Here is a 26,987-nt window from a genome sequence, read left to right as displayed (position 1 = left end):
GCCCCAGTTGACAGATGCTTCAATGCTTCTAACTTCGAGGAATGTTTGGTGATCAATGTATATTTCATTTTGGTTGTTTGTTTTTCCCCCATGTAAAACGGAAATAATTTAACCCTTACCTTTGCAGCTATAGATGCTAACTGAACAGCCCTCCCCCTTTGCACCATGCTAAGGCTTGGCTAGCCAGTAGCAGCCTTGTGGATCTGTCTTGGGATGGGTATTTATGCTTTGGCTATGCTAGCGGTACGTCCTTGCATCACCCATCACTTAAACTACAGGCACTTAGGGTATACTGTATATAATGCTGATACAGCTATACCGATACAGCAAATGGATATTGTGACTGGTCGGCAGTTGGGGTCATTAAAGAAATTCATATTCACGACGGAGACCTTATTTAACTTTCCAATTGATTTTACTCTAACACCCCATTCAACATGCACAGTAAATGTATGGTTCTTTACAGTTCATCATATGGGCTTTGAGTAATTTGAGGCTGAACATTTATTCGCCGGCATCACAGAGTGTTGTTTGGCCTATGTAATGCATTCATTACACACAGGGCCATCCCAGACGATAAAGAACTCAATTGGAATACTACTTTCCTCTAAATTGCTTTGACTAAAAAGCTTTGGCTTAATGCAACGCCGACTGTCATGAGGCATTTAAGTGCATAGACCTCATAGAGCTGACTACAACAGATAACATAATCCATTAGCTATGGTTGTCTATTCTACTGACAGCGAAGCTAATAAAAATCTTTAGATTTTGGCGCATAAAGTCCACATATATAGAAATGACCTGACAATTTGCTATTTTAATATAGACGGCCATATTTGAATATGGAGTGGATGGCGTCGAAGTGAAATGCAATCAGTGCAGTCGGCTCTGTGTGTGTAATCCTGACCAGGGGCAGAGAGGAGGATGAGGATCTCTACATTAATGAGTTATCAAAGCCCGGGCAGATGGAGGACGTGCTAACAGTCTTAGTCATTAATTGAGTGACTTACTAATAAGACCAATAAAGCAAGACTAATGGGTGTGGGGTTGCAAGCATCATCGCATAAGCTTAGAGATCAAATTACGTGTGTGTGTGTGTGTGTGTGTGTGTGTGTGTGTGTGTGTGTGTGTGTGTGTGTGTGTGTGTGTGTGTGTGTGTGTGTGTGTGTGTGTGTGTGCATGTGTGTGTGTGCAAGTGTGCAAGTGTGTGTGTGCAAGTGTGTTTCTGTGTTTGCGTGACCGTGTGTGTGTGTCCCATCTTTTCAGGTCCATTGGCTCGATCGCAAAAGTATGTTAATGATGATAATAATGATGGGGCCGGTAATATGATGCTTCTCCTCCCACGCCCCTGTGACTGCTGCATCATCCTCCGCAGCTGCTGCACTCCTCTAACACAAACGCACGCGTGTAGTACAGTACACAGACACACAAACATATTGCTATGGATACTGGCTCTCAATGATTAAGTGGCTGATATTCACACTGTGGGCACTATTCAATCTAAACTAGTCACCAGATTTCATTGCATTTGAATTGTAATTTCCTCAGTAAGGAAAAAATAATAATAATGCGCCTCAAAGACTAACAAGTTAGTGTACTTGTACCCCATACGTTCCTGACACCATTCCATTAGAAGCTGGCACATTCTGAAACAGACGGTGGATGAACACATAGGCTGCCCAAAGTTCTGTTGTGCTACAGTGTTAGTGTTAACATTTAAATGAGATACACACACATAGATATTGTAGATTTTGTGTGTGTGTGTGTGTGTGTGTGTGTGTGTGTGTGTGTGTGTGTGTGTGTGTGTGTGTGTGTGTGTGTGTGTGTGTGTGTGTGTGTGTGTGTGTGTGTGTGTGTGTGCGTGCAACAGAACAGTGCAATTAATTTAGTATGCTAGCATGGAGAATCAAACACACTCCTTGGACTGGGCCAGCTCGTGTGTATAGGAGCAGAACCTGCTTGGTTCAACCCATGTTCAATTGGGTTGAGATCTGGTGACTGACACACACGCACTCACACGCACGCACGCACACCATATGCAGTGCATTCAGAAAGTATTCAGACCCCTTCCCTTTTTCCACATTTTGTTACGTTGTTACAGCCTTCTTCTAAAATTGATTAGAAAAGAAAAACACTCATCAATCTACACACAATACCCCATAATGAAAATGTATACAAAATAAAAAACACAAATACTTTATTTACATAAGTATTCAGACCCTTTGCTATGAGACTCGAAATTGAGACAGGATTGTTTTTTATTTATTTATTTTATTTTACCGTTATTTTACCAGGTAAGTTGACTGAGAACACGTTCTCATTTGCAGCAACGACCTGGGGAATAGTTACAGGGGAGAGGAGGGGGATGAATGAGCCAATTGTAAACTGGGGATTATTAGGTGACCATGATGGTTTGAGGGCCAGATTGGGAATTTAGCCAGGACACCGGGGTTAACACCCCTACTCTTACGATAAGTGCCATGGGATCTTTAATGACCTCAGAGAGTCAGGACACCCGTTTAACGTCCCATCCGAAAGACGGCACCCTACACAGGGCAGTGTCCCCAATCACTGCCCTGGGGCATTGGGATATTTTTTAGACCAGAGGAAAGAGTGCCTCCTACTGGCCCTCCAACACCACTTCCAGCATCATCTGGTCTCCCATCCAGGGACTGACCAGGACCAACCCTGCTTAGCTTCAGAAGCAAGCCAGTAGTGGTATGCAGGGTGGTATGCTGCTGTGTCGAGGCACAGATCTGGGGAAGGGTACCAAAAAATGTCTGCAGCGTTGAAGGTCCCCAAGAACACAGTGGCCTCCATCATTCTTAAGTGGAAAAAATGTGGAACCACCAAGACTTAGAGCTAGCTGTCCATGCCAAACTGAGCAGTCGGGAGAGAAGGTCCTTGGTCAGGGAGGTGACCAAGAACCGAATGGTCACTCTGACAGAGTTCCAGAGTTCCTCTGTGGAGATGGGAGAACCTGCAGCACTCCACCAATCAGGCCTTAATGGTAGAGTGGCCAGACGGAACCCACTCTTCAGTTAAAGGCACATAACAGCCCGCTTGGAGTTTGCCAAAAGGTATCTAAAGGACTCTCAGACCATGAGAAACAAGATTCTCTGGTCTGATTAAACCAAGATTGAACTTTTTGGCCCGTTTTTTCAGCGGTAGGGACTGGGAGATTAGTCAGGATTGAGGGAAAGATGAACGGATCAAAGTACATAGAGATCCTTGATGAAAACCTGTCCCAGAGCACTCAGGACCTCATACTGGGGTGAAGGTTCACCTTCCAACAGGACAACGACCCTAAGCACACAGCCAAGACATCGGGACAAGTCTATGAATGTCCTTGAGTGGCCCTGTGGCATGACTCTCTCCATGGTGGGAATCAAAAGGAGACTTTGCCAGAACTCCAACATCCAAAAGTGAATAATTAAACAATATTTCTAACATAAAGAATGTAGGAAATTATTTTGGGGGATCCAAACAATAATCATGTCATATCATTTAGTAATTTGTGACGTCATTACGGATGGTATAACATGATACCTGTAACTCTGAAAGTAGACACGTCCTAGTTACCAGTTTTGCCTCTAAATGTTGTAAAACTTAGATGATTAAATATGAAACTATTTGTGAAAAGATAGCAATGTGACTTTAGCCTTCTAAATGAGCTAATAATTTTTCATGTAAACTTTTGCCAAGTCAGTAACCACGCCCATGTGAGCACAGACATCATGGCAACACGATGGAACCATCCTCCAAGGTGAGTACTTAAAAGGACTTGCTGAAGAATTAACATACTAAACCAGAGAACTTAAGGACGCAGTCCACACGTTGAAATGGTTGCAATTTAAATACTGACTACACGGCGTGGAGCGGGGGCTACACGGCTGACAAATGAATTAAAACTACAACACCAGAAAATGGTAAGACCCTCTGAAACTCTCGATGAGTGAAGAAGATAAAGACTACACATTCACAGTCTGCAGCTGTATATGTTAAATAGTCTAGAAAACCCGACCGAAGACGAGAAAAGAATAACATTCCCCTATCACCACTGTGTGATACATCTCTGATGGATACATTCTAACAAACACTCCAGAACAAAGAAACTACAACTACAAAGGACATTGTGTCCTCTGGTGGACAAATCAGAGACTTCTGTCGAACTACTCCCCATAGGCGGACCGGGTGATTTCAACAAAGAGACGACAAAGACATACACACATAAATATATGTGTTGCATTTATTTTCTGAATGAGCGGTTGTTTGTGTGCAAAGTATTCATTCTCTTGAGCATAGCTTCCACATGTATGTACCAGCCCACTCTTTGTCTCTCCCTCTCCTTACATGCCCCTCCCTTTCCATTGTGTAACAAGCCATCATATCGGGTTAGTCCACTAGGGACTTTTCATTGCATTATGTTAGTAATCAATAACCTGTAACGTGTGTGTGTTTATGTATTTCTGTGTGATTATTTAGTTAGTTAGTAAATATATGATTAAGACAATTTATGTATCACTGAATCATCACTTTTAGGCTAAGGTTCGTGCAGATTTACGAGGTCAACGATGTTCATAATGAGACTGATATGAGGAAATTTGTAATTGATGGCTGGGATGATACCGATATATTCTGATCAATTCTTGAGTTAATTCAGGAAACGGTAACTCATTAAACAAACTTTTCCCATGGTGCCCCAAATTCCTAATGAGTTAATTGTTACCTAATTAATTTAATCGGGTAATGTTTAAACGTCGGATGTAATTATTCAATGAATAGCTGTCATCACATTAATGGTAGACACGTCACGACACTAGCCAGACCCCGGACTTAAACCTGATCGAACATCTATGGAGAGACCTGAAAATAGCTGTGCAGCAACACTCCCCATCCAACCTGACAGAACTTGAGGATCTGCAGAGATGAATGGGAGAAACTCTCCAAATACTGTTGTGCCAAGCTTGTAGCGTCATACCCAAGAAGATTCAAGGCTGTAATCACTGCCAAATGTGCTTCAACAAAGTACTGCATAAAGAGTCTGAATACTTATGAAAATGTTATTTCAGTTTTTTATATTTAATATATTTGCGAACATTTCTAAAAATCTGTTTTTGCTTTGTAAATTCTGGGGTATCGTGTGTAGATTGTTGAGTGAAAAAAAATAATTTTTTATTCAATTTTAGAATCAGGCTGTAACGTAACAAAATGTGCAAAAAGTGAAGGGGTCTGAATACTTTCCGAATGCACTGTGAACCCCCCTCTATGCTCCTTTGAGACCCCTCTTTCCAAGTCACTGAGGTATCCAGACATGGTAGCCAAAATAATAGGCAACTGGGCATTTTAATACATGACCCTAAGCATTAAGGAAGGTTTTTTGCTTAATTAACTCAAGAACCAGACCTGCGTGGAAGAACCTGCTTTCAATACAATTTGTATCCCTCATTTACTTAAGTGTTTCCTTTATTTTTCGCAGTTACCTGTAGCTTGGTAATTATCTTTTGGGTAGTGATAGTCTACTTTCAACTATTTAGAATATACTGTACATCACGGTTTACGTGGTAGTCACTGTAGTTTATGTACTGTGATGGCTAGTTTGTTTTAGCTGCAGAAACCCACCCATCTGTGACTTTGTGTAACATTCGCAGTTCACTCATCCTTTAATCTCCTTTCATTTTCTATCTCCATCCCTCCATCTTCCAGCTCGGTTTTTAAATACCCCACCTAGAGTTGTTCCAATTAACGAAACAGTTTTAAGTGATTTTTTTTTCTCTCTCTCTCATAATTAGCTTTGGTAATGACTTTGGATTATTTCATGTGCAAACCCAATTCCCCTTTCTAATTTACCTTAACGTATCGATTGGTGACCACCGCTGAATACCTGAAGACTTCCTACTGTGTTCAGTCTTTACTATCGCTTTTCCCGTCTCGCCATTCATTTTCCGATGACGTTCAACACACAGACGATAACACACACACACAAAAAAAGAAAAAATCAACAAAGTTTTCTGGTTTAAGTTCTGGCATTAGCTGGCAACAAAGACAAATCTAATGTCAGTGAACGTCGCTGTGGGTTCAATCGATAAGTTTAAGGATAGGATGTGTAACCATGGAGATAAGCTTGATGCAGGGAGACAGGTAGTTTGTTATGAATGTTCAACTGAAAAGCATTGACATAACAATCTCCATTATTCTGAGAAAAGGTACGTTCAAGAATCATGCATTAGTTCAAAACTAACCTTTTGAATCTACCATCTTATCAACAGCAAATAGGTCTTATGTCAAAGGTAATATCTAGAATTCATGCTATGTCTGAGTTGTACCGTTAAAGTCGGAAGTTTACGTACACTTAGGTTGGGGTCATTAAAACTAGTTTTTCAACCATGCCACAAATTTCTTGTGAACAAACTATAGTTTTGGCAAGTCGGTTAGGACATCTACTTTGTGCATGACTGTAACAGTCCTGACCTATTTATGTTAGTTTTTATGTGTTTTTGGTCAGGGCATGTGTTTTGGGTGGGCAGTCTATGTTATCTGTTTCTATGTTGGTTTCGGTTTGCCTGGTATGGCTCTTGATTAGAGGCAGGTGGTTTGCATTTTCCTCTAATCAAGAGTCATATTTAGGTAGGGCATTTCTCACTGTTTGTTTGTGGGTGATTGTCTCCTGTGATGTCTTCGTCGTTATCGATGTTATTCACATTCGGGACTGTTTGGCTGTTCGTATGTTTTCGATGTAACGTTCCTGTTCGTGAGTTTACGTTTGTCATGTGAGTTTATGTTCAGGTTCCGTTCTACGTCGTTTTCTTATTTTGTAGTTTGTTAAAGTGTTTGTTTTCGTGTCATCAGTTCATCGTTATAAATAAAGATGGCATATTTCCCTGACTCCGCATTTTGGTCCGAAGATCCTTCTCTCCTCACCTCATCCGAGGATGAGGAAAACGACAGCTCTTACAATGACGCAAGTTATTTTTCCAACAATTGTTTACAGACAGATTATTTCACTTATAATTCACTGTATCACAATTGCAGGGAGTCAGAAGTTTACATACACTAAGTTGACTGTGCCTTTAAACAGCTTGGAAAAGTTTATCTCCCATAAGTCTTCTTACAAGAGTACAAATAAGGAAACAGATGAAACGGATACATAGACGTTGCCATTGGCGCAAAGCAAGGAACAGCATATAGAGAAGGGAAAAAACCAAAAAACATATTTATTGCTATGGCAATTAGCGGGTAGAGCATGTTTGATCCGGGCTAATGTAATTGTGTTTACGGTCGGAATTGCTTGTTTATTTAGAGTACGTTTTTTTGTCATTTTTTGTAAAATCATTTTGTATGTAATCTAGCACTCAACTAGAAGCTGGTTTATAATATTTTTCTCAAATTAATTGAATTGTCTTATCAAATTAGGATGACAATGGATTTGATCAACTGCAGATGTAGACCGATATAGCCTATAGGGCTCTACAACGTTGTGCTATAACACAGTGGTGGATTCATTACTGAATAGGGAGGGGAGGCAATGCATCATCACTTACCCTCTGTATTTGATAAGTCCACCATTATGTAAAGTGCACACAGTCGACATGTACACACCCACCATGGGTATCTATATCACCAGTGAATCCAGTATCCTACTCTATTCAGTGCACAGGCACACAAATGAATGAGTGAATATGTGAATGTTGCTCACAGGTCTAAATAACAATTAGAAATGTGGAGCATGATATTCCTTTATCTACTCTCTCTCTCTCTCTCTCTCTCTCTCTCTCTCTCTCTTTCTCTGTCTGTCTGTCTGTCTCTCTCTCTCTTTGTCTGTGTGTGGCTTTCTCTCGTCCTCTCTCTCTATCCCTTTGTCCTTGTCATCTCACAAGGAGACAGTGACAACGAGTGCTCTCGTCCTTGGGAGCTGAGGCTTCACTATTGACTGGCATGATGAGCTGCTTGTTTCCTTGCTCCTTCCACACGATCTCCGTAATCCCTGTGTCTTAGCCGCCAACACGACACACGTCAGGAAACCATGGGGGGATTCTGAGGGGGGTGTCTGACTGTCGACACTCATTATATCAGACCTTGGAGGAGGAAGAGGGAGCAGGAAGGAGCAGGGCGTGCCAAGACACACACACACACACACACACACACACACACACACACACACACACACACAGTCTTGTATAACTAACACAATCCAGTCCCATTCAAAGTCCTATTTTCCCTAACCTCGAATCCTGACCCATACCCTAACCCCAAAACCGAACCTTAACCCTAACCCTAGCTCTTAACACTAACCCTAAAACAAACCCTAGTTCCTAACCCTGAACCTAATTCTAACCTTAACCCTAAACCCCCTAGAAATAGCATTTGACCTTGTGGGAACTAACAAAATGTCCCCAGTTGGTAAAATATTTGTTTGTTTACTATTCTACTGGGGACTTATGGTATAGTATAGTAAACAAGTAAATAGATATAGTTAAACATATCCACACTTACAAACACAAGCACACACACTTTCAAATACACATATGTCGGAAAAGTCGCACAGATACCAGCACAGTTGCACATGTACACACATGCACGCACAGTCACACACACAAACACACACGCACGGATGCATGAACACATACACACACACACACACACACACACACACACTCTAAGATGAGGTCTGTCATGCATGCGCCACAGGCCCGGGGTGAGAGAACCTTTGTGGGCTCCAAAGGTTGCGTGGTAGTGTCTGCTTCCCCCCTCTCTCTCACCTGGCGTCAGAACATTGTGTGCTGTTTTCTCTGTTTTCTCTTCGAGCTCCTCCCCTGACAGCTCGGTGACATTTAAGCCAGTGAAGAGGGCAGATGGTGATATCTGTCGTCTCTCTCCTCTCTCCTGCTTGGGAGACTGGTTCACTGTAATGTCACCCTCTTATGTTATGGTTCCCCGCCATCTTTGTAAGGTAAAGACTGAAAAAGACTGACGATACACTGCACACTCTAGATGCAAAATACACTCTTAGGTCATCGACCTTAGGCAGGCATAAAAACAAGACGAGCTTGATGCAATATCTAGAGAGTCTCAACACAACACACTCACATGCAGTGAACCTCTATATGAAAACACAAATAATTGATGTGGAATAACAAAGATATTCTATAAATATTGATGTTTTTGCCATATTTCCAAAGAGAATGACTGGTCTTACTGCAGTGGAATGCACCATACTGTTACTGTACTGCACTGTGTGTGTGATGCAGTGTTATCATTATTATGTATAATGTTGATTGATGTATTATTGAAATGTGCCATCGCATGTCTCCTTTTAATATTTGTGCAAAGATACTGTACATTGTGTTGATCCAATGATGGCCACATAAGAAAGAAAGTATGTTTGTGACAGAGTTTGTGCATTTCAAATGCATTGTTTATTCCATTTCCTATGAAACTATACATTTGATGACGGGATCCAACAGTACTGGAGAAGTATAGTGGCGTCAGGAACTGAATTCTAACTGCCTGTGTGTGTGCGCGTGTGTGTGCGCGTGTGTGTGTGTATGCCTGTGTGTGTGTGTGTGTGTGTGTGTGTGTGTGTGTGTGTGTGTGTGTGTGTGTGTGTGTGTGTGTGTGTGTGTGTGTGTGGGTGTGTGTGTGTGTGTGCCTGGATCCTCATGCCTGTGTGTGTCTTCCCTTTCCCTCTCCAGGAGGCGGTGAAAGAGAACCACAAGAAGAGGGAGATGGAGGAGAAGATCAAGAGAGCCAGACTGGCCAAGGAGAAAGCAGAGCGCGAGAAGCAGGAGCGCCAGCAAAAGAAGAAGCAGCTGATTGACATGAACAAAGGTACGCCACTTCTTCTGTCACTTCTAGAGAGAGAGAGAGAGAGTTTGAGAGTGTGTGCGAGAGAGAGACTGTGTGTGTGTGTGCGCGTGCGTGCGTGTGTTGAGGGGGGGTTCTGTGTGTATGGGTGGGAGTGTGGGTTGTGTGGGTGTGTTTGTGTGTTCGTGTGTGTTTGAGAGTGTCTGAGAGAGAGGTGTGTTGAGGGGTGCATAGCTTGAGTAAGGGAACTCTGCATGGGGCGGAGAGAGGCATCTTTATCGCTGAGAAGAAATCACACACTTTGCACATTCAGATCTACATAAAAACACCCTAATGTTAGCATGTGTTTTATCCTGTCTTTATTTAATAGCGAACAACAGTTTGGTATAGTATCCATATTCATATGTTTTGTTCAATATTCATATATGTATTATTGATCTTGTTCTGATGATGATTGCTAATAATGATACAACGGGTGGTTCTAATCCTGAATGCTGATTGGTTAAAACCGCATTCCAGCCGGTGTCTATTCCACGAGTTACCACCGGCTAAAGCTCTAACTTTGAAATGCCTATTTACTCTGTTCCATCTGACTGCGCAATCCACTGTCTCATCAGCCCAGCCAAGCAATTTATAAACTTGATCTCCACTGTAAAAAGCATCGAGACATTATCTGACATTTAGTTTTCAACAGCAGAGTTTCTTATAAACCTTGCTGTCTCTCTATAACATTTGCAACATTATTTCAATATTCAAATGCGATCTCCAGCCGTCCCGTAGTAATGAATGTGTCGGGAGTCGGGATGAGAAAATAAGCAGCGTTTCTCAGCCAGTCGAAAACATGAATCAGCTGGCATCATTTTTATGGATATATACAAAGAAATGTAAATTGAAAAAGGTCAAACGAAACAAAGTGTAGCTAGTTTGCCATCTTTCCAACTTCAGTTGGAACTGATTGTGTCCTGACGAGATATTACATTTTCTATGCCAGGCGAAATCACGCCTCATTAGCTCGTTGTTATGGATGTCTCCAAATAAATGTCACTAGAAAAACACCTTAAACAAATGCCAATTCAGCTACTGTTGTTATTCTGGCTGCACTGTTTGACGCGACTGTAAGTTAGTCGTAGTTGGCTAGCTAGAACGAACGACTGGGTCGCATCCATAGATACAGAACAAAAAGACTGAACGACTGGGTCGTGTCTCTGGCAACCGAACCGATAGAACCCTAGATTTGTGTGGGGACTATATCTTGTGGAAAGATGAAATAGTATGAATAAATTAATCAAAATAACTTTTTTAATGAAAATATGTCAATCATTATTTGAATATGCTGGTAACCCGTTATATTAAAGTGCTAATGCCAAAAAGCCGGTGTTTGGAGGATATATTGGCACGGGTGTTGTTCGAGACGAACCGTGCCAATATCCTCCAAACTCCAAACAATGTATTAATATTATCTAATATTAGTCATAGGAGTAGGCTAATAGTCACAGTAGTATTACTACAGTGTTAGACTTTGTCGTACAGAAGAGTATATATTCAAATAGCTACTTAAAAGTCATATATTTGAACCCAGGTACTGTATGAGTAGTACTATTAGAAGACAGTACTTATAGTTGTCCTCCATAGTAGTTGTAGTCAGTATAGTAGCAGTAGTAGCAATAGAAATGGTGACAGTGACAACAAAGTCTAGCAGTTCCATTGTGAATCCCTATTATGTCCCTGTGTTCGTCACTGTGTTGGCTGTTGGGTGTAGCCCATTTCAGCTCTGCGGGGTGACGAGCAGAGAGTAGGCTGTCGGCCTCCAGTGTCATGGTGGATGTAGGTCACATGTAAAGATGGGATATCAGATCCGCTGGCTTTGTAGAGCAGACAGTTGATAGGGCTGGCACATCACACAGAATAACACAGCCCTTTTTTGGGCTATTAAAACATTTAAAGGTGCAAAAGACAGAAATTGCTCCGCCATTTCCTGGTTGCTAAAATTGGAATAGTTGTCTAATTTCAGTGTATGTGATGAAACAAAGCAGTGCAGAGAATCATTTTTCCACGTTAACCACTCTGAAATACTGTATCTTCACAATTAACCAAAAGTATAGTTATTTTTTTAGCTGTTTGAAGCTGGTGTACAAAACTGAAAGTGAAAGATGCAAAAACTAAACTTAAGAATGCTAAGCATGGAAATAGCGCACATAGCACAGATAGCCCTTCTTCGACTTGCTTTCAATGAGAATGACAGATCTATAACTCACATTTCTGTGTGCATTTAAGTCGGGGTCACTCAAAAAGTGACATATTGCAGCTGTAACAACCCTGGATGACTAAAATTGAGTTGCAATTATTATTCCGACTTTTTTAACCATAGACGTGTAAGAGAAATGAGAGGGAAATGATTGTAAAAATGTTCACAACATGAAAACGTGATTTATAACAGTTAACAGTAAGTTTTAGAGAGATTTGTAGGAAATTATTTTTTCCTAACTTCCTGGTTTCGATTTGGACATTTCGACTGTCCCAGCAAGGTCATTTATACAGTAGTTTATCGTTTTAAATGACTGCCTTTATCTTTCTCATAAACAAAGTACTGTTGGTGAAAACGCTATTGATTATTTCAGACAGCACAGTTATTCAGACATGGCAAAATAGCAATAGAGATCCGTGAGTCTCAGTTCCCTATTACTGAGATGACATTGAGACAGGCAGAATGTTGTGCCTAGAGGCCTTTGGGGGGGCTGGGAACCAGTCGGCGTGGTATTTTTTGTTCTTTTCTGACAAACACACTGGGATTTCTTACAATCCACCAGTTTCAAATGTCACAGCTAGCCGAGGACCTTTCTGTAGCTCTGCCGCGTTCAGCAATGTGACAAGCCGCTCCAAGTCACTCTCCATCACACACTGCTGCCGTAACTCTCTGTGAGATAATTGATGCATGCAAGTATTTCAAACGGTGACCTCTTTGAAAGCGTCACTTTTAATAATCCAGATTCGCTGTCTTCTGAAGATGCCTTGGAAGCCTGTCTCTCTCTCTCTACTCTCTCTCTCTCTTGCTCTCTCACTTTCATTCCCATTCTCTCTGTCTCTGTCTGTCTGTCTGTCTGTCTGTCTGTCTGTCTCTCTCTCTCTCTCTCTCGCTGTGTTCCTCGCAGTTTCTCTTGGTCTTCCTCCCACCATCCCTCTCCCTATCCCTCCCCCTCTATTTCTAAGCAGATAGGGGGAAACAGGTGATCTTAAAGATTTCTGCCGGAGCAGGTTTTGATATCTGTTTCAGTCGGAAGACATCATAATACGTTGGGGAATTAAGAAAACATGACAAGGACACGGACAGGTAGCCTGGAGCCTAGGAGATAGCGTGGATACTCTGCCATCCCCGTTACCCAGACTCCTGGTCTCTCTCGACTTAGTGTCTGATCATCCAGACGTTGTATTTCTGAATTCCGAGCCTTTCATGTTTCAAGGACGACGACACCTAGCAGCTTTATATCGTAGGCGGTTGGTGGTTCTGAAACCAATAAGCCAATACGATTAAATCAAAGTCGACTCGTCCCTCTTAGATCGTTTTTTCCCCCGCACATTCTGTACCCTAACTAGGTCCTTTTTGTGAAGAACTGGAAGGGGAACGACAGTTGGGTGATTTTTTTTCTTATCCTGTCTAAATGGGCTTGTGAATGGTGAACTTTGCTGTAATTCATCTTAAAAGGGGGTACAAGGTTAGGTTTTCTATTTAGTGCTCTGTTCAGAACACAGATGTCAGTCTATCTAGTATTTTTCCATTGTATTCATTATTGTTTTATTCTACCCTGCTAGATAGTATCAGCCTTCTTCTCCTACAGATGACAGCTTTGGGTGTGAGAGGCTCCTCGATAGCCTCACTATACACACTAATCACCATTAGGCATCACCAGTTTGCTGGGGTTAGTGAGTTGGATGCCTTGAAACATTTTAATAGAAAGATAAGGAAGTATATGGTTTCAGAGTAAGCTAATCTTTTATTATTCAATACGCTTTATCAATCATATCCAACCTTTTTCAGCGTTAATGTTGCAAGAGTGGGGCAGTTGTGGGGAGCTAAAATGTGACCTGTTTCAGGAAAATAGTTGTATGTCGTGGGTCACTACTTTACAGGAGAGCCGTTTGCACTTTCACTTTTTTGAATGAAAATGCGGTACGTAAACTTTTTTTTAAATCAAAATGTGTTTTTGGGCTAGCTAGTTAACATTACGTATAAGATATTATTATTAGTATCTCAGAGCCATTTTCTTGGCTAGTTATAGCCTAATGTTAGCTAGCTAACATTGAACCTGGTTGGTTAGCTACCTGTAGATTCATGCAGGGTAGTAACGTCATGAGTTGGGATTATGGTTCATTTTTTAGCTAGCTAGCGAGCTACATATCTTAACAAAAGACTCCACTATGCAAGTAACCATTTTGGGTGTGTTCGTAAATTCAGTGTGACCATCTACTTCGATTTCGGGGTACTCTCATCTGAGTGTGCCAGAGTGCAGAATAACTGATGAATTTACGAACGCTCAACACCCGTTGAATAAACGTAGTCAAAAAAAGCATAATTAAATTGTTGCCAGCAGCACAGTTACAGTCACCAACGCTCTAGATAACATGAAAACAGCCTAACCACCTCTGCTAGGGCGAGTAAAATGGTCAGAGTTTGGGTGGGGGTTAAAGCTTAAGAGGGTGTGAATGATTCTGAATGGGTATAGACAAGGAAGAGCTCTCCATTAGGTACCAAAAAATTCGAAGGTCATTTTCTCAAAAGTGAGGTTACAAGTTTATCAACTTTCAAAGCATAATTACTTTCCCATTGCTCCTCAAATGCAGTGTATGATATACAATGTTCATACTCTGTGTCTCTGCTTTTATCCAGTGTAAAAAACACAATTTCAAATTTTGCTACATAAGACCCAATCAAGGTGGTCGGTCAAAAATTTGATCTCTTGGCTTGATGTAATATACATTTTCTTGGAAATTAATGCAAAGACCAACTGAAGGCAATAAACAACTTCTCTGGTACAAAACGGCCTATGTGGCATCGATATTAGTCAGAAAAATGTATTTGAGTGTCCAAATTGACTACAAAGTGTAAATAGGATAATGTTTGTCATCAAGTCAGTCTCATCCAAAAAGGAGATTTGCGAGATAATTAAGGGAAAAAATTGGAATGGAATGAAGGGTAACAGTTTTAAATGAGTTCGGAATGATAACGTAACAGTTTTTCATGAGTTCCCCATAACCTGCAGCACCCAAGTAATCAATTCGGAGCACAGCTGCACGTGAACCAATCGAAATTCCCATGGTCAATTTGGTTTGACATTCAATATCCCTATAGGGCTAGTTATGGACCATCAGTAAATGTACATGAGACAATATTTAAAAATATCAGTAGCTCCAAATTTCAATGACTTAACCTCAATCCAACTATAATATTAAACGCATTTAATGAGACTACTGTCCCATTTACATCGTCTAATTTAATGATGGTCCCAAACTAGCCCTAGAGGCTGGTTATCCAAAGTTAAACTAACTTTGCCACAGTCGCACACCGGCTGGCTGAAGCTAATTGGCGAAAGAAGTTGGCTAGCTTGCTAGCTAGTCTAGACTACTTCCAGACACAAGAGACATCCATATCAAAGCACGCCTTCCAGACCCAAATCTTGTTCTCAGTCACATTTCCTAATGAGGAGAATTGAAACTGAGGCTAAATCTGGAAGTTCAGCCCCCCTTTCATTCAAAACTAGGCTCCCCTATCCCAGAATATATGTATCTCTGGTTACAACGCTTGCTTCAATATAATACATTTATAACAAATGTACACTATCATCACCTTCGGTGTATCCAAATATCTTCTCACAGCCAGCTGGGACAAAACGTATGTCCATTATTTTCCTGGAATGACATTCAGGTAACAACCAAAATAAAGGAAACACCAACATATAGTGTCTTAATAGGGTGTTGGGCTAACCTGAGCCTCCAGAACAGCTTCAATGCTCGACAAGTGTCTGGAACTCTATTGGAGGGATGCACTATTTTTCCATGAGAAATTCCATAATTTAGTGTTTTGCTGGTGGTGGTGGAAAACGCTGTCTCAGGCTCTGCTCCAGAATCTCCCATAAGTGTTCAGTTTGGTTGAGATCGAGTGAATGAGACACACACACACACACACATACCCTATGCTTCTTTGAGACCCCTCTTTCAAAGACAATGATATATCTTATTCTAGCCATGGTAGCCAGAATATTGGGAAACTGGGTATTTTTATACATGACCCTATGCATGATGGAATTTTAATTGCTTAATTAACTCAGGAAACACACCTGTGTGGAAGCATCTGCTTTCAATACACTTTATATCCCTCATTTACTCAAGTGTTTCCTTTATTTTGTTAGTTACCTGTGCATTTAAATGTGACTTTTCTACATATTCTTTTCTATGGTTTCATGCATTAATTCATTTCAACATGTGAGGTCTGTTTGATGGATCATACTATGGTGTTTAATGCAATTTCAAGGGGCTATTTTGGTAAAGAGATAGATTTTAAGTCATTTAGCAAATTGATAACTAATCCGCTTCACATGCAAATGATTAACAATGAAATGCATATTTAATGAGAATTTAATTCATTTAGCTTTAAGAGGATGGCGTTGGGTGGTGGTGGTCGGGTGGGGGGAGGGGCTGATGGACAAATGCATTTCGGAAATAGGCACACAAAAAAGTCCCCTCCATTGCCAGGAGTGAAACTTGAGAATGTGCTCTTTTCAGTCAGCGAGTGCTTCCTTGAACGCCTGTTATTGATGCCCTTGACAAGGGTCGGGCTAAATCAGTTTTCGTTGTGAAGTATTGGAAATACTAATATGGGAAATTGCTTATGAAATCATTACGTACTTCTCTCCATTTGTTTTAATTTCCCCTAAGTGGATTACCATATTCTCTTGGACTGACCAGATGTTCATCATTAACCCAAATTGCTTTACCTCGGCTACAAGTGAACAGGCGCGCCAACGCTGCTGTAAAATACAGCCGAAATCCACCCTAATCCTTCCGTCTCTAATGAGATATTTCATCCCAACAGGGTATTTATTATGCTTGCCGATATGAAACAATGTCACAGAGAGTGTGTAGACAGCCTGTAGAGGGAGAGGGAGGGAGGGATAACTATAGGAAAGACTGGACTTGACATTCTAATGGGGGAAAACATCCTTCATTTACAAGTTGATGTCATTGATGTTTCAGTCATCAGAGGGAGCAGGGGGGTGGACAAGTGGGCACTGGTGCCACCCATGCCCGGCTGGCATCAGACAGGGTCAATGCCCAGGTCTCAGCCAGTGTCCCTGCCCGCACGTGGACAGCGTCACCACAGTCAAATCCACTTAGGTCTGAATGGGGCCTGAAAGCACGTATTACGCTGTTTTGAGCACAATGTGACATGGCATAGGGGACACATTGGAACAATTCAACAACAAGTTAAAAAGTCCTTTGAACATTTCTTATAGTAATAAACCAGGTAAGTTTGAACAACACGGTAAATACAAAGTCAAATGTATTTAAAGTGCATTTCACATGAATCACAACACACTCTATCATTAAAAAAGGATTCATTCAAATAATTACTAACTTACTTTGATGTTTTCTTTCACCTGTTTGGTTTGGACTGTTTTTTAGAGCCAATATAGTATTATGACAAGGGGCATTGATAGCTTTATTGTTGGTAAATAGATAAACAGTACATCATTTTGAAGACGTATGAGGTGAATTATTGAATTTAATATTCTGGGCTGAAAAGCTGTCTGGTTGCAACTTGCAACTATAACAATGGCTGTGCATTGTGTCCTGTATTACATTGACCCGTTTGTGCCTAGCTTCCTTACGCACAGTAATTGATCATCTGTTTACCTTTTGTAATACGTGTATTCTTTATGGAATATTTGTAAATTACAAAACCAATAGTTCCCAAACTATTCCAGCCATCTTATAAAGTACTCATATAGTTGGAGGCTCACAGATGCTTTTTTCCTAATTACCTTTTACCTGCATGTGATCATTCTTCACAGTGCGAATTAAAATCTGCAGATCCAGCCCAATCCATTTTTCCAGCAGCTTGCAGGCACTGACAGAATTCAGTTTTATACAATTCTCTTCTATGGGGGAATATTATCAACAATCAAGACGGAGGCTTTGGCCTTTAGCTAAGTTGGTGTAGGCTATTCACTGATCTCAATGTTTTGTCACGATCGACCATGGGAGAGAGAGAGAGGACCAAGGCGCAGCGTGTAAAAAAATACATCTTCTCTTTATTTAGGAGATGAACGAACGAAGCAAAACAACAAATAGACGACCGTGAAGCTATAACCGAACAAAATGCAAACATGCAACCTAGACACAGACACAGACCTAGACAATGACCCAACAAAAACATGATGCCTATGGCCGCCTAAAATATGGCTCCCAATCAGAGACAAATGAAAGACATCTGTCTCTAATTGAGAACCACTCAGGCAACCATAGACATACCTAGAACATTCACTCAACCATAGACATACCTAGAAACACTCACTCAACACAAACCCATACACTAAACCCAACACCCCCTTTTCCATATAACCACCCAAAACGAGACAAAACACAAACATTCCCCATGTCACACCCTGACCTAACTAAAATAATAAAGAAAACAAAGAATACTAAAGCCAGGGCGTGACATAACCCCCCCCTTAAGGTGCGAACTCCGGGCGCACCAGCACAAAGTCTAGGGGAGGGTCTGGGTGGGCGTCCGTCCACGGCGGCGGCTCCGGCACTGGTCGTGGTCCCCACCCCACCATAGTCACTACCCGCCTCCCTAGCCTCCTCCCAATGGCCACCCTCCACCTTAACCCCACTGGATTAAGGGGCAGCACCGGACTAAGGGGCAGCACCGGACTAAGGGGCAGCACCGGACTAAGGGGAAGCACCAGGATAAGGGGCAGCTCCGGACTGAGGGACGGCAGCTCCGGACTGAGGGACGGCAGCTCCGGACTGAGGGACGGCAGCTCCGGACTGAGGGACGGCAGCTCCGGACTGAGGGACGGCAGCTCCGGACTGAGGGACGGCAGCTCCGGACTGAGGGACGGCAGCTCCGGACTGAGGGACGGCAGCTCCGGACTGAGGGACGGCAGCTCCGGACTGAGGGACGGCAGCTCCGGACTGAGGGACGGCAGCTCCGGACTGAGGGACGGCAGCTCCGGACTGAGGGACGGCAGCTCCGGACTGAGGGACGGCAGCTCCGGACTGAGGGACGGATCCTGGCTGGATGACTCATGGTTGGCTGACGGATCTGACTGCTCATGGCTGACTGACGGATCCGGCTGGTCATGGCTGGCGGACGGCTCCGGCTGGTCATGATGGCTGGCTGACGGCTCCGGCTGGTCATGGCTGGCTGACGGCTCCGGCTGCTCATGGCTGGCTGACGGCTCCGGCTGCTCATGGCTGGCTGACGGATCCGGCTGCTCATGGCTGGCTGACGGATCCGGCTGCTCATGGCTGGCTGACGGATCCGGCTGCTCATGGCTGGCTGACGGATCTGGCTGATCCGGTCTGGCGGAAGGCTCTGGCTGATCCGGTCTGGCGGAAGGCTCTGGCTGATCCGGTCTGGCGGAAGGCTCTGGCTGATCCGGGCTGGCGGAAGGCTCTGGCTGATCCGGGCTGGCGGAAGGCTCTGGCTGATCCGGGCTGGCGGAAGGCTCTGGCTGATCCGGGCTGGCGGAAGGCTCTGGCTGATCCGGGCTGGCGGAAGGCTCTGGCTGATCCGGGCTGGCGGAAGGCTCTGGCTGATCCGGGCTGGCGGAAGGCTCTGGCTGATCCGGGCTGGCGGAAGGCTCTGGCTGATCCGGGCTGGCGGAAGGCTCTGGCTGATCCGGGCTGGCGGAAGGCTCTGGCTGATCCGGGCTGGCGGACGGCTCTGGCTGATCCGGGCTGGCGGACGGCTCTGGCTGGTCATGGCTGGCGGACGGCTCTGGCTGGTCATGGCTGGCGGAAGGCTCTGGCTGGTCATGGCTGGCGGAAGGCTCTGGCTGATCCGGTCTGGCGGAAGGCTCTGGCTGATCCGGTCTGGCGGAAGGCTCTGGCTGATCCGGTCTGGCGGAAGGCTGGCTGGCTGACGGCTCGGGCTGGTCATGGCTGGCTGACGGCTCGGGCTGGACATGGCTGGCTGACGGCTCGGGCTGGTCATGGCTGGCTGACGGCTCAGATGGCGCTGGGTAGACGGATGACTCAGATGGCACTGGGTAGACGGATGAGTCAGATGGCACTGGGTAGACGGATGACTCAGATGGCACTGGGTAGACGGATGACTCAGATGGCACTGGGTAGACGGGCAGCTCTGGCCGGCTGAGGCGCACTATAGGCCTGGTGCGTGGTGCCGGAACTGGTGGTACCGGGCTGGGGACACGCACCTGAAGGCTAGTGCGGGGAGAAGGAACAGGGCATACTGGACCCTGGATACGCACATTAGGCCTAGTGCGTGGTGCCGGAACTGGTGGTACCGGGCTGGGGACACACATCTCAGGGCTAGTGCGGGGAGCAGCAACAGGACACACTGGGCTCTCAAAGTGCACTATAGGCCTAGTGCGTGGTACCGGCACAGGTGGTACCGGGATGAGGACACGCACCTCAGGGCGAGTGCGGGGAGAAGCAACAATGCGAACAGGGCTCTGGAGACACCCTGGAATCCTGGGGCGTGGTGCCGGAGCTGGTGGTACCGGGCTGGGGCGGGAAGGTGTTACAGGAGGTGTAGGACTAGGAATGCACACAGGAGGCCTGGTTCGTGGGACTGTCATTCCCAGACGGTTAGCACGCAACTCAGGACGAGCATGAAGAGCTGACTCCGGTAACATCACATCCCGCACAAGCTCTGTCGGGTGGATGTCGTGCCTCACGCACCAACACAGCAGCTCCCTCTTTTCACTCTCCTCCAAACTCCTCAATAAATCCTTAACAGTCTCTGTATCCTTCCCATTGCTCACCTCCAGTATCTGCACAACGGGCTCTGGCTCCCTCCTTTCACGCTGCTTGGTCCTGAGTGGTTGGGTCATTCTGTCGCGATCGACCATGGGAGAGAGAGAGGACCAAGGCGCAGCATGTAAAAAATACATCTTCTCTTTATTTAGGAGATGAACGAACGAAGTAAAACAACAAATAGACGACCGTGAAGCTATAACCGAACAAATTGCAAACATGCAACCTAGACACAGACACAGACCTAGACAATGACCCAACAAAAACATGATGCCTATGGCCGCCTAAAATATGGCTCCCAATCAGAGACAAATGAAAGACATCTGTCTCTAATTGAGAACCACTCAGGCAACCATAGACATACCTAGAACATTCACTCAACCATAGACATACCTAGAAACACTCACTCAACACAAACCCATACACTAAACCCAACACCCCCTTTTCCATATAACCACCCAAAACGAGACAAAACATAAACATTCCCCATGTCACACCCTGACCTAACTAAAATAATAAAGAAAACAAAGAATACTAAGGCCAGGGCGTGACATGTTTACTGTGTGAAAACTGAAGTTATGTCGAATCAAACCACTCTAGTTCAGAGTTCAAAATAAGATGAACGACTGCTCGCCTTGAAATAAAAGCACACCATTTCATTAAAATGGCTCTAAGTCTATTACTAAAAACAAGGTAGCAGTCTTCCTAATCACTCTAACTGGTGCGGACACAGCCTTATCATATTGTCATGGACTAAATAAGTGAGAAAAGAAGGAGGTCTTTTCACAGGTTGTCCATAAAGCCGATTATATAATTAGCTTTTCATTTGTCTTGCGCCGTTTATTATTAAAAGGCCCTCTTCAAGAGTGACTGAGTGCAACCGTTTAAAAAGCATCCATTTTGCTGATGATCTACTATGCTTGCTCAGTTCACCAGGCCTATTCGAATAAGGTTGGCATGCCTCCGTGGCTTTCAGAGAGAGAACAACTGAATGTTGACAATGATGGCCTCTAACACCCATTCATGCACTCTCCCTGTCGGCTTTTCAACTTGAAGAGACTACATATCTCCTTGAAAAGCGAAAGGAATAAAACTAGTGGGTGTCACGCTTTTCACACAAAGTACACGCTACAGCAAACGGGTATTACAATAGAATGGTATGGAAAAGACAGAAAAGAACCAACAATGGCTTTGGTAGGCATTTTTATAAAAGTAAAAATCCTGTTTATCCACATTTTACAATACAGTAGTATACCTCATCCATGTCACTCTCAACCTCTATACCTAGCTAACAAGGTCAGGCTTGTGGCATCTTGAATGCAGATTGTGCATATATGCCAAGCTCCATCAGCAACGTGTGCCCAATGTATGCCATGCTCGGGGGAGCCTGAGATGTTTTTGCCGTTGCCGGGGCCGACGGTAACTGGAGCGACAGGGGCAGTATGAAAGGGACGTAGATTGATGATGGTGTTTGACAGTGACAGCCAGCACACGTTAGGGCCGGAGAGAGTGTACCTGTGTGTGTGGGGGAGGTGTGTGTGTGTGTGTGTGTGTGTGTGTGTGTGTGTGTGTGTGTGTGTGTGTGTGTGTGTGTGTGTGTGTGTGTGTGTGTGTGTGTGTGTGTGTGTGTGTGTACCTGCGTGGGGACTTTGCCAGGCAGGTGATTATAGAGAGGCGATGACAGGAGGCTGACGCTGAGAAAAGGTTGTGTCCTCGTGGTCACACAATGTCCCCATAATGTCCTTCTCTTTATAAAAGGGTAGGGGACAACATTGTCACAGGATGATCTTAGAGACATAGTATAGTATATTACAGTAATATAGTATATTACAGCTGAAAGATGAGACCTATGGGGAAAATGATTGTTTTTGCAGAGACTGTGGCTTTGTTCCAATAGAATTCCACTCTGAATGCGTACCCAATACATTGATTTGCACTACTGTAAGCAGTAGGCTAGTGTGCATATTGGAACAGACATCATAGTATTCCTTTAGCTTAGCTTTTAAATTCGTCTAGTATTAGTGGGATAATATTGATCTTCGTGTTTGATACAGACACTGATGAGTAAGGACAGATTCATCGACATGATTAGGATGTTTGGTGTCGGGCCCTGACATTCCCGCTCCTGCATGTTTATTCCATTCGCTCTTTTTCTTTTAAGATTATCATGATGGCTAGTGTGTGTATGTCTCGGTGGTGTGTGTATACGACGGCCACTGCTTACCTGTCACTTTTGCATGTGTTATTTACGCCGGCTGTCAGCATGGCAGCATCCTCTTTTAAATAACGCTACGTTACATTTCAATGCGGCAGGGATCCAGGGCACAGGCGCTGGTAGGAAGCAAACCAAACGAGCGCTCGGGAAAATTCCTCCTGCACGTGGTGGACGGCATTGGAGGCATCCCAAATGGCACCCTATTCCCCCATAGGGCTCTGGTCAAAAATAGTGCACTGTATAGGGAGTAGAGTTCCATTTAGGGTGTAGCCGTTGTGAATTTTAGATTTCTGTCATTACCTTCGGAAGGTGCAACAAGGGCATTGGGCTTCATCGGGTTTATCTGCTGTAGTCCATCAACTCTAATAAGTAACGCCATATTAGATTGTGTTCGTATCATCTTGGTGGATCTGACTGCGCCCCAAGGCGCTGATGGACTGTGTGTCTGTGTGTGTGCGTGTGTGTGTGTGTGTGTGTGTGTGTGTGTCTGTTAGTGACTGTTAGTGACTGTTTACTGCGTCCCAAATGGCACCCTATTCTCTATATAGGGAATAGAGTGTAATTGGGATGCACACCATCTGTCTGTGTCTGTATTTCTGTCTTTTAAGGTGATGCAATAAGCCAGTCCCTTGTCCAGCATTTCCCAAACTCTGGACCCCAGGGCTGCATGTTTAGTTTTTTTGCCTTAACACTACATAACTGATTCAAATTGTGAAAGCTTGATGATTATTTGAATCAGTTGACTAATGCTAGGGCAACAATCTAAATGTGCAACCCTTAGGGTCCTGAGGACCCAGTTTGGGAAACCCTGCCCTTGTCCATTTCCTACCCAGACATTGTTTTCAATGCATTTTTATCAAAATCATTTTTCTGACAGAATGGGCCATCCACGTTGTGAAGATCTTGGAAACCCTTTGATTATTCAACAATCGTTGTTTCGTCGCCAATTATTGTAACCCCAGGGAGTTTTTTATGTCGGCGTCTGTTGTATCAAATAGTATTTTTACATTTAAAAAAGGTGGTCGATGTGTGGAGAGAGAGGCCTAACTAGGAGTGGTACTTGAAGTGTCTAATCACTTTAAATCTGTTTGACATCATTTGGTGTCACGATCGTCCATGGGAGAGAGATAGGACCAAGGCGCAGCGTGTAAATAATACATCTTCTCTTTATTTAGGAGAGGAACTAACGAAGCAAAACAAATCCAAGAACGTGAAACCAAAAACCGACTAAATGCAAAACATGCAAACCTGAAACAGACCTAGACACAGACAATGACTAAATCAATGACCCAACAAACACATGATGCCTATGGCCGCCTAAAATATGGCTCCCAATCAGAGACAAATGAAAGACATCTGTCTCTGATTGAGAAACCACTCAGGCAACCATAGACATACCTAGAAACCCTCACTAAACCATAGACATACCTAGACATACTCACTCAACACAAAACCCAACAACCCCTTAATCATATAATCACCCAAACACCAACCTCCCCCATGTCACACCCTGACCTAACAAACATAATAAAGGAAACAAAGATAACTAAGGCCAGGGGGTGACATAACCCCCCCCTTAAGGTGCGAACACCGGGCGCACCAACACAAAGTCTAGGGGAGGATCCGGGGTAGGCCTTAATATGGCGGCGGCTCGGGTGCAGGACGTGGCCCCCACTCCACCATAGTCGATCTCCGCTTCGGTGTCTCTGGTAGATCCTGGCTGAATGGCGGATTCAGCTGATCCTGGCTGGCGGACCACTCTGGCTGATCATGGCAGGCGGGCGACTCTGGCTGATCATGGCAGGCGGGCGACTCTGGCTGATCATGGCAGGCGGGCGACTCTGGCTGATCATGGCAGGCGGGCGACTCTGGCTGATCATGGCAGGCGGGCGACTCTGGCTGATCATGGCAGGCGGGCGACTCTGGCTGATCATGGCAGGCGGGCGACTCTGGCTGATCATGGCTGGCGGGCGACTCTGGCTGATCATGGCTGGCGGGCGACTCTGGCTGATCATGGCTGGCGGGCGACTGGCTGATCATGGCAGGCGGGCGACTCTGGCTGATCATGGCTGGCGGGCGACTCTGGCTGATCATGGCTGGCGGGCGACTCTGGCTGATCATGGCTGGCGGGCGACTCTGGCTGATCATGGCTGGCGGGCGACTCTGGCTGATCATGGCTGGCGGGCGACTCTGGCTGATCATGGCTGGCGGGCGACTCTGGCTGATCATGGCTGGCGGGCGACTCTGGCTGATCATGGCTGGCGGGCGACTCTGGCTGATCATGGCTGGCGGGCGACTCTGGCTGATCATGGCTGGCGGGCGACTCTGGCTGATCATGGCTGGCGGGCGACTCTGGCTGATCATGGCTGGCGGGCGACTCTGGCTGATCATGGCTGGCGGGCGACTCTGGCTGATCATGGCTGGCGGGCGACTCTGGCTGATCATGGCTGGCGGGCGACTCTGGCTGATCATGGCTGGCGGGCGACTCTGGCTGATCATGGCTGGCGGGCGACTCTGGCTGATCATGGCTGGCGGGCGACTCTGGCTGGTCATGGCTGGCGGGCGACTCTGGCTGGTCATGGCTGGCGGGCGACTCTGGCTGGTCATGGCTGGCGGGCGACTCTGGCTGGTCATGGCTGGCGGGCGACTCTGGCTGGTCATGGCTGGCGGGCGACTCTGGCTGGTCATGGCTGGCGGGCGACTCTGGCTGGTCATGGCTGGCGGGCGACTCTGGCTGGTCATGGCTGGCGGGCGACTCTGGCTGATCATGGCTGGCGGGCGACTCTGGCTGATCATGGCTGGCGGGCGACTCTGGCTGATCATGGCTGGCGGGCGACTCTGGCTGATCATGGCTGGCGGGCGACTCTGGCTGATCATGGCTGGCGGGCGACTCTGGCTGATCATGGCTGGCGGGCGACTCTGGCTGATCATGGCTGGCGGGCGACTCTGGCTGATCATGGCTGGCGGGCGACTCTGGCTGATCATGGCTGGCGGGCGACTCTGGCTGATCATGGCTGGCGGGCGACTCTGGCTGATCATGGCTGGCGGGCGACTCTGGCTGATCATGGCTGGCGGGCGACTCTGGCTGATCATGGCTGGCGGGCGACTCTGGCTGATCATGGCTGGCGGGCGACTCTGGCTGATCATGGCTGGCGGGCGACTCTGGCTGATCATGGCTGGCGGGCGACTCTGGCTGATCATGGCTGGCGGGCGACTCTGGCTCGTGGTAGACGGATGGCTCAGATGGCGCTGGGTAGACTGGCAGCTCTGACGGCTCGGGGCAGACTGGCAGCTCTGACGGCTCGGGGCAGACTGGCAGCTCTGACGGCTCGGGGCAGACTGGCAGCTCTGACGGCTCGGGGCAGACTGGCAGCTCTGACGGCTCGGGGCAGACTGGCAGCTCTGACGGCTCGGGGCAGACTGGCAGCTCTGACGGCTCGGGGCAGACTGGCAGCTCTGACGGCTCGGGGCAGACTGGCAGCTCGGGCAGACTGGCAGCTCTGACGGCTCGGGGCAGACTGGCAGCTCGGGGCAGACTGGCAGCTCGGGGCAGACTGGCAGCTCGGGGCAGACTGGCAGCTCGGGGCACACTGGCAGCTCGGGGCAGACTGGCAGCTCGGGGCAGACTGGCAGCTCTGACGGCTCGGGGCAGACTGGCAGCTCGGGGCAGACTGGCAGCTCTGACGGCTCGGGGCAGACTGGCAGCTCTGACGGCTCGGGGCAGACTGGCAGCTCTGACGGCTCGGGGCAGACTGGCAGCTCTGACGGCTCGGGGCAGACTGGCAGCTCTGACGGCTCGGGGCAGACTGGCAGCTCTGACGACTCGGGGCAGACTGGCAGCTCTGACGACTCGGGGCAGACTGGCAGCTCTGGCCGGCTGAGACGCACTATAGGCCTGGTGCGTGGTGCCGGAACTGGTGGTACCGGGCTAGGGACACGCACCTGAAGGCTAGTGCGGGGAGAAGGA

At 45.8% G+C, this 26,987-nt stretch overlaps 1 protein-coding gene across 5 annotated transcripts in view; it reads left to right on the top strand.

Annotated features, from left to right (window-relative positions):
• LOC129828030 (protein diaphanous homolog 2-like) overlaps nucleotides 1-26,987 on the top strand; it is a 644,069-nt gene that overhangs the window by 526,255 nt on the left and 90,827 nt on the right. For all 5 annotated transcript variants that reach the window (XM_055889439.1, XM_055889440.1, XM_055889442.1 and 2 more), the window contains one exon: nucleotides 9,693-9,828. In XM_055889439.1, coding sequence (XP_055745414.1) covers nucleotides 9,693-9,828 — 136 coding nt within the window. The remainder of the gene's footprint in view (nucleotides 1-9,692; nucleotides 9,829-26,987) is intronic.

This window comes from Salvelinus fontinalis, chromosome 29 (genome assembly GCF_029448725.1).
Source record: "Salvelinus fontinalis isolate EN_2023a chromosome 29, ASM2944872v1, whole genome shotgun sequence".
Classification (NCBI taxonomy): Eukaryota; Metazoa; Chordata; class Actinopteri; order Salmoniformes; family Salmonidae; genus Salvelinus; species Salvelinus fontinalis.
Note: the sequence above shows the minus strand (reverse complement) of the source record. Positions and strands in the feature narration are given on the sequence as shown.